The sequence below is a fragment of the Sciurus vulgaris genome (assembly GCF_902686455.1).
Source record: "Sciurus vulgaris genome assembly, chromosome: 5".
In the NCBI taxonomy this organism is placed as follows: domain Eukaryota; kingdom Metazoa; phylum Chordata; class Mammalia; order Rodentia; family Sciuridae; genus Sciurus; species Sciurus vulgaris.
The window spans coordinates 172,578,806-172,596,830 of NC_136465.1; the positions used below are offsets into that span (position 1 = coordinate 172,578,806).

General features: G+C 37.7%; 1 protein-coding gene across 1 annotated transcript in view; it reads right to left on the reverse strand.

Annotated features, from left to right (window-relative positions):
• ENTHD1 (ENTH domain containing 1) overlaps nt 1–18,025 on the reverse strand; it is a gene marked incomplete at its 5' end in the record, with an annotated part of 124,427 nt that overhangs the window by 14,540 nt on the left and 91,862 nt on the right. Inside the window, 2 exons of the mRNA XM_079140804.1 lie at nt 5,669–6,028; nt 11,456–11,675. Coding sequence (XP_078996930.1) covers nt 11,554–11,675 — 122 coding nt within the window. The 3' untranslated portion in view covers nt 5,669–6,028; nt 11,456–11,553. The remainder of the gene's footprint in view (nt 1–5,668; nt 6,029–11,455; nt 11,676–18,025) is intronic.

An 18,025-nucleotide genomic window follows, 5' to 3' on the forward strand; every position in this document is an offset into this window, starting at 1 on the left:
GCCTTGTTTTCCAGGGTGGCTTTCCTTCTGCTCACTTCCAGACCTGCAATTCCTTTTAATACATGTATACTTGGCCTTTCTGGGGCAACAGATCCGAAGATCATTTTGTTTTCTCTCCCTCTATCAAGGCCACCTGGCTCTGCCTCCTTTCTTGCCCAGTCTAGATCCCCATTAGCTGTTACTTCAACCCCTTTCTTGCCCAAGCTGCTATGACTTCTGCCTCATCTGCTGACATGTAATCCAGGCCAAGCTTTTCTGTAAAGGACCAGGTAGAAAATATTTTGGGCTCTGTGGGCCATTTCGGTCTCTGTTGCAACTACTGTTCTCAATTTTGCCCTTGTAGCACAAAAGTCGCAGAAGATGACTTAGCCAAACAACAATACGGGCAATGGTCAGCTTTGGCCCACAGACTAGTTGACCAACCCTGTCCTAAGCTTCTGTGATTTAAACACCAGCCTCCTCGTTCCTAGGCCTAGGCTTCTCGGCACTCCTAGAGAAGAGCAAAGAACTCTGCAAACCATGAGGCACAAATTACTGCCCTCAGCCCATCGGTCTCACCAGCTCCTTCTCCCATTTTCTACAGCAGCTATTCTAAATTTTCGCCACTCATTCTATGGCTTCTGTGCCACTCCAAACCCCTCAGGATTGGCAGATGACTTCTGACAGTAAGAAACTGAGGCCCTTAATTACAGTACAGGGCACGTAAATGCATCTTAATTTTCAAAAACAAAAAATAACAATCGATCCCTTCCCTCACATCTGATACATCCCTCTCCTTCTTTACAGGTCCTTGAGATGAGGTAGATCCTTCTCCTTGGTTCTCAACTCCAGCCCTTCTTGCGCAGGTCATGCTTCACCAGGACCCTGGCTATTTCCCTCTACCTCATCCTCTGTGGTCAAAATATAGGCTACATTTCCAATTATGGATTTTTTTTTAAATCAATTTCTAGTTTACTTCCATTGTGGTTAAAGAACATATACTTTCATATTATAACCTTTTGAAACATATTTACCTTTTTTCTGTAAAATGACTATTTTTAATTTGTTCTTTTTAGATACACATGACAGTAGAATTATCTTGACATACCATGCATACATGGAGTATAACTTCCCATTCCTGTGGTTGTACATGATGTGGAGTTACACTGGTTGTGTATTCATATATGAACATAGGAAAGTGATGTCCAATTCATCCTACTGTCTTTCCTCTTCCCATCTCCCTCCCTTCCCTTCATTCCCCTTTGTTTAATCTTCCCTCCCCCACCGGGTCTTATGGTGTGTTAGCATCCTCATTACCTTTTTTTTAATGATGCAGTACATGATCTTTCAGTGAACGTTCATTTTGCATTTGAAAAAGAATGTACCCTGCAGTGGTTGGATGTAGTGTTTTATAGACGTCAAAGAAGTTATTAACAATTTTGGTAGTGTTATTCATTTTCCTATGTTACAGATTTTTGTGTCTAATTGCTCCCTCAATTTCTGAAAGGGTTAAAAATCTTTAATTATGATTGTGGATTTAACTACTTCTCTCTATAATTCTGTCAGTTTTAAGGCTGTTATTGGGTCCCCATATTTCTGATGTGCTTGGCTTGTCAACATGAAACAACTCCTTTTTACCTTTAGCAATAATCCTTGTCTTGAAGTCTCTTTTGTCTGATGTTAACATAGTCACTCTTGCTTTCTTATGTTGCTTGCATGGTGTATATATTTTAATCCTTTTACTTTCAGTCAACTTATGTGTTTGTATTTAAAGTACTTCCCCTACGGAGAGCATATAGTTGGGTCTCACTTTTCTATCAAGACTGAAAGTATTTTTTATTTAATTAGCTATTTATTCCACTTACATTTAATATGATTATTAAAATGGTTAGGTTTAGGTCTTCTATTTTATATTTGCTTTCCATTTGTCTGCTTTTCAGTTCCTCTTTTCCTTCTCTCTTTTCTGTTAATCAAATATATTTTTAGTATTCTATATTAATTCCTCAATAGGAATTTAGCTATTCTATCTTTTCTTTCTAAAAAAAGTGTGATTAAATATGCATGTTTAACTTATATCATGAATCACAGCTAATATTATATTAAACTCCCCCATTCTTTGTGCAATGTTGTTAAGTCATATCTACATGTTTTAAATCCCAAAATATAGTAGTATAATTTTTGCTTTAAACAGTTATATGTACTTTTTATATTTACCTATATATTTATCATTTACATTGCTTATAATTTTTATTTGTAGATACAAGTTACTATTCAGTATAATTTCCTATTTTTCTGAAAATTTTCCATATTATTTTTTGTAGTGTGGATTCCATAATCATTAGTTAAGTTCTCATTTATTTACATATGTCATTTCTTCACCTAACTTCATCCTTTTGCTAGATACAGAATTCCAGGTGAATAGATTTTGTCTTTTAACATTGTAAGAGGGCTTTTCATTATGTCCTGGTATGTATGACTTATGATGAAGAGTCAGGCATCATACATATTGTTCTTTATATGTAGTATCACATTTTTTATTACTGCTTTTGAAATTTTATCTCTGGAATTCAACTGTTCACTTGTAATGTGCCTATGTATAGTTTTCTTTGTATATATCCTGCTTGAGTGTTTTGAATCTGAAATTTTGTTTCTTCCACAAATTTGGGAAGTTTTGGTCATTATCTCTTCAAATAAATTTTCTGCCCATATCTATTTTCTTTCTGGAACTCCAATTACACCAGTGTTAGACTGCTTGATATTGTCCCATTAGACTCTGAGTCTCTGTTTATTTTTAAAAATATTCTCCTTTCCATTTTCAGATTAGATAATTCCTATTGCTCTATCTTCCAATTCACTTATTCTTTCTTCTTTCATTTCCAATTTGCTGTTAGGCATCTCCAGCAAATTTTAAATTTTAATTATTTATTTTTCATTTCTAGAACATCCCTTTGGTTCTTTAAAAGTAGTTTCTGTCTGAGATTCCCTTGTCTGTTCATTTATTGTGAGTATGGTAAGTCCCTGAATACATTTTTTCAAAATATTTTTTAGTTGTAGTTGTACCTTTATTTTATTTATTTATCTTTATGTGGTACTGAGGATCAAACCCAGTGCTTTACACATGCTAGTCAAGTGCTCTACTACTGAGCTACATCCCCAGTCCCTGAATATATTTTTAATAGCTGCTTTATGAGCTTGACTGCTAATTACAATGTCTGAATCATCAAAAGGTCAGTTTCTATTGACTTTGTATATCTTCATTACAAATCATGTTTTCCTAACTCTTCAAAAGTCTAGTGATTTTTAAATTTTATACTGGACATTTGGACATACTGTAGAGTCTCTTGATTCTGTGACAGTCTTTCTGAAGAATGATTTTTGTTCTAGTAAAAAAATAACTTGGCTGGATTTATCAAACTGTCACCTTCTTCTCAGTTCTTCTAGGTTCCTGCAGGCTTGTTTATTTAGTCAGACTCACTGGGTTCCCCCCACCATGTGTAGTTTAGTCAAGGATTGGGCAGAATACATACACAATTTATAGGAATCACCAGGTCTGAGCCTCCTTCCCTTTTAGGATTTCCTTCATAACTGGCCAGCTTCTCTGCCAGCACTGAACTCTCTCTTATAATATCATAGGCCATATAAACTGCAAAGGACCCTCAGGGTCTTAACTTCAGCTACTGTTTTTCAGCTCTAATATTTTCATCTTTTTAAAAACAGATACTAGTAATCTGAAGAAATTCTCAAACGTTTCCTGTTTTCTTGATCATATTAATCATCATTATTTTAAAGTAGCTACCTTATAACTTTAGAATATAGATTATCTATGGATCTGTTTCTGTTGTGTTTTTCTCCCATATTTCTGGAGATTTGTTCATTTCCTGTTATACCTGGTATTGTTGAATGCCAAAATATTTTTCATGAAAGATTATAGAAGCTCTTAAGAAAGGGACTGTCTTCCAGAAAGCAGATGGAATATGAGTCAATCACTGCTATAGCTGAAGTCAGATTTTAGTATTTGTGAGGGCTGTCTGGTTTGTCCTTACTGCTAGAGTGTAGTTCTGATTTTCTTAAGTATAGCTTGTCAAAGGTACTAATTGAAAGCATGGAGTATTCACCAAGGTGCCTCCATTTGGCATATCCTGAACTCTAATCTCTGTCTCCTCGAATCATAAGATGATCAGAATCTCTGCTTGGTTTCTAAGAAGTGGTTTCACATTACTTTTTTTTGGCATCTCTTCTAGAACATATGCATCTTAACAGTAGGCAATCACACAAAAGCGTTTAGATTTTTCTGTGATTCCCTATTCTCTAGAATACGGGTCTCTTCAGACCCTGAAAACTGAGAAGCCCCAAACTCCAATTCTGTCACCCAGACCCAATGAGACTGGGGAAAACCCTGGCTGTGGACCCAAGGTGGGATGGGGACTAGGGTGAATATAGAATTCATCTCAATGTCCTTCCCTTGAGATCTTGACCCATTATATATATTTTCTTTCTTGGTTGTCTTCTGAGGACTTACACTAGCTTTTACTAATTTTCCAGTGTTTAAAGTTAATTTTAGTGGCAGGGTTAGACTAACACTATCCTATTTCATTATAGCCAGAAGCAAAAGTCATCCTTGCTAACTGGTTTTAGAGGACTCTCTTGCTAAATTTTATTAACTGCATATGGTACAGACAGTAGCCAAAAAGGTACTTTAAACTATCTATTTGTAGTATTTATGAAAGTAATGAACCAAAAGTAACACCTTCCCAGAAGGCAGCCATGCATATAGGAGATCACAGATATCATAATCAGTACTAACTGGTTTCCATATCAACAGTTTCAGCAAAAAAGTTTATTTGGTGACAATTAAGAATAGTGTTTACTACTGTTAGGCTATTCAATACCAAAATGTTCTTGAAGAATCTTTAGAATCTAGGAGAATCTTTATTATTCAATGACCTTATTAGAAACAAGGTAAAAATCTTTAACCTCAACATGGTAACTTCCATTATTTGTATTTATATGTACTTTTGATCTGTGTTTGAGTCAGTTTAAAAGCTTTATATTGAAAGCTTTGAATTTATATGAGTTGGTAATCATTATAGTCTTAGTCTTTGAAAAATGCATGAGCAAACAAATTATTCTTTTGCTAATTAACTTTATAGAAGAAAACATAATTGTATATTGCAGGATTTAATAACTGAGAGCCAACAACCTGGCATCCCAACTGCCTCTGTCCTTTATCACTCAGTCTAAACAATATCACAACCCTCTCACTGTTTTGTATAGGCAGGAAAAGGACAAGATCTCTTATACCTTTACAAAAAGGCCTTTAAAAAAAGTGTGCCATACATATACACTGTAACCAATTCTTTTACATGTAGTCTCTTAATAAGTGGCCTAAATATCCAATGGGAAGTTCTTGGTTAATGCTAGTTCTTTCTAATTTGGTTTATACCAAAATTACTCAGAATTTATGGAAATATAGCCAAATACTTGTAACCCACAAAGATAAATGATCTACTAGCCCTTTAATAAGAGGGGTATTTTTCCAACTGAGACGGATGTTTACGGTATTTATATTTTAGTATCACTGATGAAGAGTGAAAGGAGGGAACAAAAAAGGAGGCAAAAGGAGAGAAAGGTAAAAGAATGCTTCACAAGGAGGAGAGCTTCGAAAAGCCGTGTTTGCTGGTGGACTCACCCCACGTGGTTGGGGTCTTGAGGTCTGCATCATGCTTCTGAATGACGCTGGCCTGCACTGGTTTCTGAAGGTCCTTGTTGATTACAATCTCCTTCGCGGGGTGACATGTTTTGAATGAGGGAGAGACATACAGTGTCTCTACAGAGGACTGGTCATAGAAAGTAGAGTCTGACTTTGATATCCTTTCATTGGGACTGATAAACTCTTCTTTACTCGATGACCAAAATGCTGGCAAAGCTGCCTGCCGTGTTTGCAGGGGATTCTCTGCTATAGTACTTGTAATAGTATTCTCTGATTTCTTGTCCAAACTCACATTTGTCTGCAGAGATGGGCTTTTTTCTGAGGGAGTAGGTACAGCATCTATAAAGTAACAAATAAGAACTATAATCAAAAAATAAAACTGAAAATACTCTATTTCAGATCCATTGCAGTTTTAATAAATAGGGTTTTTAATGACATAACAGAATTCTTCCCTATTTAGTCCTTCTGTTTTCTTACTATGCTTCTATGTTCTATTTAAAGCACATCCAAGCTATAATTGATGCCTTAGTCATTTGGTGGCTGCCTTCTCCTTCTCCTCACTAAAACACAAGGCAAGGAGAGCTTCAAATAACTTCTCTTTAAATATTTCTCCCTTCACCCACTTATCTGTCTCTGAAACCACCATATTTTTAGTACCTTCAAACTTTCATCTTTTACAAGATAAACTAGTGAAAATTTGCCATATCTTACTGGCCTATCCTTATAGAACCCTCAGCTACAAAAAAGCCTTTTCCCCTGGAATAAGAAATGTCTTCTTCTCCCTGTGTCTACAGGGAGCCCATTAAAGAAACTCAGTACTTTAGGCAGCAGCATAATTTTAACAAATCCTTTGTCCATGTGGAAGAAAAATCTTTCAGAGGTGTTGTGACAATTACTAAAATGTAAGTTCTGCAAGGTCAGGAATATTTGTCCATTTTAGTCATTAATGCCACAAAGCACCTAGAATAGAGCATGAAATAGAACAGACACATGCAATTGATTACAAATAGAACAGACTGAAGAAATTATAAGAAACTAAAACTTAAGTTAGACCTGGTCAAGGAATGTCTACTGAATCTATGAATTATAGACCTGGCCTGAATATCTAGATGCAAACTGTTATCAACGCTCAGTTCCAGGTCTTGCTCTCAAATACTTTCATCAGAACCTAGGTAAGAAAGAAAATTATTTTGAAGAGACTGAGTTCATGAAATTAGAAGTACAACTAGGTGAGAGAGGGCCAAAGGAAGACCATATCATTTGAAAATCCCAGAAGGGAAGAGAATGCAGAAACATGTAATCACTATTGATCGGATCTCACGCTGTACACTGCAACACACTTCATAATGCACATTATAGGCTCTCGTCATCACTTTCAGGCTCTGGGATATTAAAGAAGAGAACATTTTCTTTGACACTAAAAGCCTTTCCTCCCTCTTTCACCATTTTGGAGGTTAGGAAAAAACTGCTGGTGTATCCCAAGAATTAAACAATTCAAGAAACGTATTGCTACCTCTACTAGGAACTCCTTTCTTTTTTACAATCTTCCTATCCTTTAAAACTCAGTTCAAGGATCACTTCCTCTGCAGAGCTTGTCCTGTGCCTTTCCTTTCCTTGCCCTCTCTCATTGTTGTTGATCTTACCATATCGTGTTCAGACTCTGTTACGATGACACTTCATTCATTAAAAGTCTTGCCCCCCACCTGATAACAGGCTCCTCGAGAAGACCTTCTAGGAGCTGCCTCTGTATGCCAGCACCTCACAGTGGCAGTCCTTGAGGAAGTACTTAATCAATGCTGTTGAGTGAAAGGAAAAACTAGGCACAAGAATTGAAGCAAAAGCAATGCCCCCCCCCCTTTTTTTTTTTTTAAATCCAGAGGCACTTTGCCACTAACCACATCCCCACCTTTTTATTTTTTTATTTGGAGACAAGGTCTCACTTGTAAGTTGCTTACAGCCTCACTGAGTTGCTCAGGCTGTCCTTGAACTTGTGATCCTCCTGCCTCAGCCTCCCGAGTAGCTGGGATTAGAGGTGTGCACCACTGCACAAGGCATGCCTTTGTTTTTCTAAATTGAATGTGGCTTAATGTCTTAACAATGATTAAAAGAAGCAGAAAATTGGTAGATGAAAATAACCTCTTCTAAAATATTCCTAATTTGCATATGGCCCAGTTCTATTTAGTTGGTAAAAGGTTCTGTTAAGAATACTAATAAGTCCCTAGTAGGAAATTAGATTTAAGGGATTCCAAAGTGCAAGCCACTATATTTACATAAAAGCATTCTTTAAAGGTGAATTTTCATTAAATATTTTCCCACTGACTTTCATGTTACACATGAGAAGGTCTTGTTCTATATGTATTACATAAATCATCTTAAAATTTAACAATATGTAAACTAGGACAATTCAGAATGACAGTGACTTTCTGATGAAAATATTTATAAGCTGTGGAATCTAAATCTCAAAATTGGGATGTATAAAGTCATATATAATAGCTGCCTATTTTAATGTTAAGTATGAAAATTTTCAACTGAACAAAATCTTAAAAGTCAATGAAACAAATCCGACTGAAGTCACTGTATGTCTCTGAAGCCCCTTTCCCAACAGTCCAGGAGACACAGACTGCAATCTTCCAGTTGCTTAGAGTTCTGTTAAAAATGGTAACTTTTAAAACAAATCAAATACTACGATCTAAAAGAAGTCTAATTGATAATGATTTTAAAATGCATATCTCAAGGAGAAAAATGTTCTTAAATAGAAAGCTGAAGAGTCCTGCGGATTTTAGAAAGTAGATTGTGATGGGTTTCTCTGCCCCAGCCTCATTCCCTCCCTGCTCGTTCCATGCAGCATGCCAAATTAGTCCTTCTCAATTCAATCACTATTTCAGTTATTTATAGTTTATATTCAACAGTCCTGCAAAAACTCCCACTTGTTATCGGCTTTATATGTCGATTCTGTGCACATCAGCGTATACTGGTACCTACTGTTCACACTGGGCTGTATTAAGACCCTGGAGAGATATGTAAGTGGAAGTCATGATTCCTATCATCAATGAACTTAAGACAAAGTGTGGCTTATACAGATAGATGCATAGACAGATACATATATACACATGCTTTCATGTATGTACATATGTACCCACACAAATATGTGTGTGATAAGCACATGTAAATAATAATGAGTTATAAGTTCAGTTTTACAATGTCTAGATTTCACTTTCTCAATAAATGAATAGACAAAGAGAATATATTTGTACAACATAGCAATTTGAACATGTCTTACTTTGAGGTCCCCCAAACCTGACAGAATTTTTAAAAGAATTAGACAAATCTAACTCTTATTTGGAGGTATTAACATCTTTCTCCAAAACATCAGAAGGGTCTAGAAGACAACCTTATCAGCCACCTTAACCTAATGGACATTCACAAAGCTCTACACCAACCACGGCAGGAAAATTTTTTTTTTTTTTCTTTTTAAGTTTGCAAGTCCATATGATCTGTCCAATAAGACAGGCCATAAATCTCAATAAGCTTTAAAAGCCTGAAGCTATATATTGAGTTCGCTGATCACATGAAGTTGAATTAGAAACAACTAACAAAATACCTAGAAGAAACTCTAAATATTTAGAAACTTAGAAATCAAATACCCCTGGGTTAAAGAAGAAATTTATAAACTTTAAATATGTTTAGCTTACTGCATGATAATTATACCCCAATAAGTTGTTAAACCATAACTTTGGCTGATACAGTGCCTTAGGAAAATTGCCACTTTATATCTATATAAAATGCTCTGGCTGGGGAGAACAGAAATAAGAAACCAACTAGGAGACCAATGAAATGATTTAGAGTCTTAGGTTAATTAAGTACCAAAACAAATGTTGAAAAACTACAAATTTAGGCACTGTGTTAGGGTTAGAGGTACAAAGAGTGAAAGAGGTTCAAGGAAGTCTTCTGAAAGCAGTGCGATCCGAGGTGAGTGAGAAGGACGAGAAAAAGTCAGGTGGAGGGTGCCTGAGTTAAGGGAACAATCGCAGCAAGGAAGTGAAGGCTCTGAGCACCGCCCCGCATGGTAGTGCAGGGTGGGCATGAACCCTTCAGTGTTACAGGACAATGTGTGTGGCAGAGAGCAGGGGCTGGAGCTGCAGGGCTGTGGACCTCCTCCCTCAGGGAGGGAGAATGGAGTTGCCATCTTAAGACACTCCTTCAAATCGTTTCTCTTAGGTGCCTTGACTGAACTGGTTCTCCTCTTCTCTAAGCAAGCGTCTCAACATTCTTCCCTGTCCTCTTTCCTCTGAAATGTGGACAGTCCATCCTTGACCCTTTTCTCTTCTGCCTCTACACCCTCCCAGGATGGTAACATGACTGTTCGTAAACCAGAACTAGGACTGTGACCTGTATGTAAGTAATCCACACATTTGATCCTCAGCCTGACTTCTGCTGAGTTCTAGACATGAATAACTTTCTATTGGTCTACACAGGGAGGTCTTACCATCCTTTAGCCTCCTAATCCTTGGGTGTTTGCTTTACCCCTATTAGTATGACCACGAACTTCCTAGCCATTTGTATTATTTTGGAACTACGATCGCTACCACAGACTCTAAGAGTCTCCCCAGCTGACCCCTCAGTACATTCCACAAAGACAAGATAGAGTGACCTTTCTAAAATGAAAATCAGATCATGTCATTTCTTTCTAATAACTTCTTCAAGCTACTTAAAGTGGTTTGCAATACTGCATAAATCACATTCTCTGTTTGCCTTTCCTGCCTCATCCTGAACCACCATCCCCGACACTGTTTCAGCTATACTTCATCCAGCTCTTCCATCTCCACGCCCCTTCTGAGCACTATACCTTCAATCAGGCTGTTCTTTTTGCCTGAGATTCTCTTCCCTCTCCTTATGCTGAACTAACTGGTCTTTGGCTCATGCTGTTCTTTTAAACTAGAATATCTTCTCCACCCTTCTCCATCAAAGATGATTTCATTCTTTAAGGCCCAATGCACACACTACCTCTTTTGTAAAATCTATTTTTATCCTACAAAATAAACCTTTGTATTCTTTCCTTTTGCATAATAAATACAATGTGATACTCATATTTTCACTAATTTCATCTTTTTTTTTTTTTTTTTTTTTTTTTGCAGTGCTGGGGATCGAACCCAGGGCCTTGTGCTTGCAAGGCAAGCACTACCGACTGAGCTATCTCCCCAACCCATTTCATCATTTTAAATATTATTCATTCATTTGGCAAATGTACTAAGTACAAAGATGTGTCAGGCACTATTCTATACTCTGGCACAGGATGGTAAACCAATTTGTTGTTTGTAACTTGTCATAATTTCTTGTTTAAAGATCTGTCACCTCCACTATTCTGCAAACTCCTCAGGGCACAAATTCTATTGGACTTGTTCAACCTGTAGGTGACTAGCAGGTATCTGACAGTCATTTGATGGATGTTTGTTCAGTAAATCATTATCTGGATATTCTAGTCATGGAAATGAACTCAATTGTACAGAAAAGAGAGGTCAGAGAGGCATCCTAATTCAGCCCAACTGTGATACACGAGAACCTAAGACATGCAGAGGTACGGTGATTACAGGGCAGAATGAAGATTAGGATTCCAGATTCTTGAATTCTGATATCTTTCTTACTGGGGGAGGAAAGCAGGAACAAAAAAGCCCGGTAAGTCCAGCTGCTCCAAGTTCTTCTTTACTAAATTCTTCTAACAGCTTGACATGGGTATGTGATCATAACTGTAAAGTGACTCAGTCTCACCTCCAGATCACCATGTTTGTCCAGTGCAGCTTCTTGAGAGGCAGGGCATGTGGATGGGGTGGGGCTGAGCAGTACACAGCTGGTCTTCGTACTGAGTCTTATCTTCTCCAGGAAGAGGCGTAAAGGTAGGGGTCTTCTTGAACACATAAAGAATGGAGAGCATTCATAGAAAACTTTCTGAAGCCCACAGGAACACGAGGAGCTCGGCAATGAATACTGTCTGTGTTTGAACACAAACACATAAATGTACACATTTATGTCAATACCAAAATGTATACATTTGTAAGCACCAAAGCAATTGTTTCATGAGGGCTTCCCAACACTTTCTGGGACAGAATTTCTCTGAATTCACTCACAAAGCAGAGAGGAGAAGAGAGTGAATTAATTTGGTTGGCTTTCTTTATCTGATTCCTCATTTTCTTTCAATTTAAACTGAATGTCAGGGCTTTGTTCTCAAGTACCTATCCAGCTGATTCCTAGATGGGAAGCTCAGTACTGAGTTATGAGACTGTACCAGTTTTCTTTATTATACAGTGCTTCTGTACCTGCCAATACACTTGATTAATGCAAAATAGGACCTTAGAATATGGGTCTTATTAAAGTTGGTTTGACCCTTCTTGAGAGTCATCCTTTGGGAAGAGTTTCTTCTCTGTAGACATCGGGCTATGGATCTAAACACAGATGTTCAGAAAAATGTCCACCAGCAGAGAAACCCCAACCCAGCAAAACACCTCTGCTTCAAGCCTCAGGTCAAAAGAGAAAAGCAATGCTGTTAGAGGTACCAGGATGTTACTGGCAGTTTGAAGATGAAATCTGCGGAAATGGAACTTCAGGTTTGGTTCCAAGTTAAGAGACTTTGCCCACAGACAAGAACATGCCACACTGGGCCTCTTTTTCATTTTTCAGAAATTCCACTGCCTGTTTCGGGTACTATAGTCATTGTATGTCATTTTGAATTCATTACTGTGACTCTAATAATGGGTGTTGTCTTCCAACAGAGCTACTGCTGTGCTGCTCTCTTGCTGTCTGACATATAGGATCCAATTACGGTTACAAAGGAGGGCGCTGGCAGACGTGACGAAAGATGGGTGCCAAAATACTTCTTTCTGTAATTTAAAAATGTGTAACTGAAGGAGCTTTTGCTCTAGTAATTAAGTTAATCAAAAAATAACATCTGAAGATAATAAAGGCATTTTGCTAAGAGGCCACAGTTATAAATTATTAATATAGAGGTATAATTTAAATTGTTCATTAATATATTGGTTTAAGTTAAAATGGATATGAATGTGAAATAACATGTGTGATGTGAAAACCTTAATATATACTTTTTCTTGTGGTATATGTACAAAATGCTAAATAATCAAAATAATTTAGAATAGCTTTAATCTCTCTCTAATCTGCATTGAGTGTGTATACACACACAGTTGTAGGTCCTGAGAATTTCATTATATATTATCACATTTAACTATAGTGATATACCTGATATCACTATATTTAGTGATATTTAACTATAGTATTATACCTGAGTGTTAAAATAAGAAATCATACTTCAACTGTAGCTATGAAATATGGCAAGTATATTTACTACTCTAAATGTAAACTTCAGATAATGCTTTCATTTCTCATAGGAAAATAGAGATATAGACTTAAGTAGAGGTGCTTTTTAAAAAAATCTGTTCAAGTGGGACAGCTAAAGATTTCATGCCATGAAAATGGTCATAATGAATGGATTATAAAATAGGTGCAGGTGTCCATTATTAAGTTTTATGTCACAGTTAAGGTTTAACCAATAATAAAAATCATAATTTCTCTCAATAGATTATAGTTTTATAAGTTGGGTCTAAAATGTCTTTGTGAAGGTGGTGATAACTGTCCATTTCAAGGTTTCTCGTGTCGAGGCTTGAGTTAAATGAAACCTAGTCTCTGGCACATGGAAGGTCCCCTGTGTGATGAGCACACTCCAGGCCCACAGAGATAAGGAGGCGCCTGAAGGCACATGTGCTGGTGACCATTAGACCTAACCTTATCATGACGATAAAACTGACTCTAGAGAGTAAAAATTTAAGCAAAATTGGGTCAGAAATTTAATTCTAACATTCATTAAATATATAAAACACTTGAAATGGTACCTGACCCACAGTCAACACTATCTAATTACTAGGAATTGTTTTAGGAAACACTCTGAAGAATTACAAGGGGTCCTGATGGTGCTCTCTCCTGCTTCCGGAATCCTGTATTTAGAGACCTCAAGCACCATGCAAGCTCCTGGGCCTGGCTGTTCTTAGCAGGTGATATTTGAGACCAAAAGCTGGTGTGCTGTGGGAAGATGAGAGAGAACTGCATTCTCAAACATTTTCCTCATTAGATGTCCAGACCAGTAATAAACTTGAACTCAACAGAAAAAAACACATCGAAGTCTGTGACACTGCAACACACCTTTAAATATCATTTAAGTCATGAATTCAGATGAAGTGCTGCTTCTCATAAAGCATGACTGTTCTGTTCTTCAACAGAAGCCAAGAAGATACCTAGTAAAACTTTATTTATGCCTGAGAATATGTCCTTTTGGAAACAACTTATTGAATACCAAAGATGACATATACCATTTCTCTTCCCCAAGCAGGGACATTGGCATGGCCTTTGTTCTTATAGCTCTCTGCTTATGTTTTCATTGTATGACATACAGTACTCCACTCTATCTAATTTTTCTGTATTTGGCTTAGTCTTGTTACTCTAGCAGTTTCCATGTATCTTCATTCATGTAATATGTACTTTGAGGGTGGACCATGTACTACTACGCACTGCACCCGAGGATACGAAAGGAAGCAGAGTTGGACCAGCAAAGCCCTTTAGATACTGGAATTATTATACACAGAAGATAAAGCAACCACAGATATATTTACTGTGGGTAAAGAAATATTTCTGAAAGATGAGCAAGGAATAAAAAATTATAAAACCAAAACTAAGCAGATTTGATAAAAATTCAAGAACTTCTAAAAATGAAGATAAAACAACTGAAACCTTAAAATAAATTGGTAACAGAAAATTGGGAACTGGAAGATAGGTACAGAGAAATTATTTAAAGATTCTGCACAGAGGTCAGCGAGAGAGAACATATGAAAGTGAGGTAAGAGGTGGTGGATAGAGTGAGAAGGCCTCACATCACACCGGTCAGACTCCCTCTCCCCTGTCTCTCATTACCTGCACCACTGCACACCTGCCATTCTGTACCTGGAAGATCCTCCACCTCATGTGCTGCCTGACCCCTGGGTATGCACACTGACTGCTTTCTCTCCCTGGCCTGCTCCTTTCTCTTCCTCCCCTCCCCTCATATGGAGGTTGACTTTGATCTGCTGATGATCAGCTCTCTAGGGCACTGAAACAGAGGAGTCTGTCTTCCTCACCTGATTATTTGGCTAATATGGTCTTCCCAGCCCTCTGTACAGCAGGTACCCAAATGCTGGCTCTCCACTGTGAGAGCTCTGCGGTGGTCCTGGGGTTCCCCTAATTACACAGTTCCCTGATGTGGGACACGCAGACCTGGTTCAGTTTTCCAGCTCTCCCCACCTCTCAACTTTTAATCTTTGTATCTAGCACCTTGTGACTGGGTGACTGACCACTGCAGAAGGAAATTCACCACTGTAACTTCACGGTCTCCAGGTCGCCTGGGACCTCATGACAGCCCATGAAACTGTTTGCTTATCTTTAGCTCTGCCACTTTCTCATAGACAATTCCAAACCTTGACCTTCTCTCTTTTCCTTTTAATAGGTGGTCTGCATTCATTGAGGAAAGAAAGTCTTTTAAAATGACTGGCTTCAGCTCTTCTGCTGCTAACCACTCAAACTATATCCACAGCCATTCACATCATCCTTCAATAGAGGTTCAGGAACCCTCCTTTCTTTTTATTTAATTTAAAAAAAATTTTCCTCCATGTTTTCATTGGTGCATTATAGTTGTACATATTGATGGGAACTGCTGTTATTTGTACATGCACACACTGTGTCAATATAATCTGACCAAAATCACTCCCCAGCATTTCCCACCTCCCTCTCTGCCTGCTACCCCTTGGATCCTCTCCTCTACTGATCTCCCTTTGACTTTTTAGGTGATCCACCCCCACCCCCACCTTTGTTTTCCTTTTTCCTCTCTAGCTTCCACATATGAGCAAAAAATACAACTTTAACCTTCTGAGTTGAACTTATTTTGTTTAACATGATGGTCTCTAGTTTCACCCATTTACCTGCAAATGCCATAAGTTCATTTTTATTTGTGGCTGAATAAAACTCCATTGTGTGTATATATACACCACATTTTCTTTATCCATTCATCCATGGATGGACACCTAGGCTTGTTCCATGGTTTGGCTATTGTGAATTGTGCTGCTATAAACATGGGTGTGCATGCATCACTGTGGTAAGATGACTTTATTTTTTCAGGGTAAATATGGAAAAGTGGCATCGCTAGGTCATATGGTGGTTCCATGCCTAATCTTTTGAGGAACCTTCATACTAATTTCCATAGCAGTTGTACTAATTTATAGTCCCACCAACAGCATTTATTGTTGGAGACCCTTTCCAGCATTTATTATCCTTGATGACTACCATTCTGACTGGTGTGAGATGAAATCTCAGTGTAGTTTTGATTTGCATTTCCCTAGTTGCTTATGATGTTGAACTTTTTTTTTCATGTATTTTTTAGCCATTTGTATTTCTTCTTTTGAGAAGTATCTGCTTAATTAATTTGCCCATTTATTAATTGGGTTATTTGATTTTTCAATATAAAGTTTTTTGAGCTCTATATAGTCGAGGTATGAATCTTCTGTCAGAAGAGCAGCTAGCCAAGGTTCTCTCCCATTCTGTGGAACCCTCCTTTAAGGCTGCCCAGGCCTGTCTTGTCATGTGCTGCTGAAGCATCTACTTCAGTGGCCAGTGCTTCTCTTTCCTGTCCTTAACCTCCTCTTCATCAGCTCTCTCCCCTTCTCCCACAGAGCGCCTGGTCTCTTTCATTTTATATTTTCCTGCCTTTATTAGATACAATTGACAAATAAGAATCGTACATATTTACAGTATAGATGTGATGTTTTCATCTATGTATACCTCTCAAAGTAATTAAATGAAGCTAATTAACATACCTATCACCTCGCATACTAATAATTTTTCAGTAAATGTTTAAGATTTACTCTTAGAGATTTTTAGGTATTACAATACACTACTATATCCGATGGTCCCCACGCTATACAATGAACCTCCAGAACTTATACCTACTCATCCTGTCTCACTGAAACATTTTTAAACCTTGACAAACATCTCCCTCCTCCACCATCCCTCACAGGAACCACCATTCCGTTTGCTTCTGGGTTCCATGGTACTAGGTATCCAACCCAGGGCCTCACCCAAGCCACATAAATGCTCTACCACTCAGCCAGTCCAGCCCAAGTTCAGCTTTTAAGATTTCACACATAAGTGGAATCATGGAGTTTTTGTCTTTTTTTTTTTTTTTTTTTTTAATTTTATTTTATTGTAAACAAATGGGATACATGTTGTCTCTCTCTTTGTACATGGCGCAAAGGCATACCATTTGTGTAATCATAAATCCACATACAATAATGTTGTTTGATTCATTCTGTTATTTTTTCCCCTTCCCCCCACCCCTCCCATCCCTCTTTACCCTCTATACAGTACTTTCTTCCTCCATACTTGCCCCCCTCCCTAACCCTAACTCTAACCCTAACACTAACCCTTCCCTCCCCCCCATTATGTGTCATCCTCCACTTATTAGCGATATCATTCGTCCCTTGTCTTTTTGAGATTGGCTTATCTCACTTAGCATGATATTCTCCAATTTCATCCATTTGCCTGCAAATGCCATAATTTTGTCATTCTTTATGGCTGAGTAATATTCCATTGTGTATATATACCACAGTTTCTTTATCCACTCGTCAATTGAAGGGCATCTAGGTTGGTTCCATAGTCTGGCTATTGTGAATTGAGCAGCTATGAACATTGATGTGGCTGTATCTCTGTAGTATGCTGATTTTAGATCCTTTGGGTATAGGCCAAGGAGTGGGATAGCTGGGTCAAATGGAGGGTCCATTCCAAGTTTTCTAAGGAATCTCCACACTGCTTTCCAGAGTGGCTGCACTAATTTGCAGCCCCACCAGCAATGTATGAGTGTACCTTTCTCCCCACATCCTCGCCAACACCTGTTGCTTGTATTTTTGATAATCGCCATTCTAATTGGGGTGAGATGGAATCTTAGGGTGGTTTTGATTTGCATTTCTCTTATTACTAGAGATGTTGAACATTTTTTCATATGTTTATTGATTGCTTGTACATCTTCTTCTGTGAAGTGTCTGTTCATTTCCTTAGCCCATTTGTCGATTGAATTATTTGTATTCTTGATGTAGAGTTTTTTTGAGTTCTTTATAGATTCTGGAGATTAGTGCTCTATCTGAAGTATGATTGGCAAAGATATTCTCCCACTCTGTAGGCTCTTTCTTCACATTACTGATAGTTTCCTTTGCTGAGAGAAAGCTTTTTAGTTTGAATCTATCCCAGTTATTGATTCTT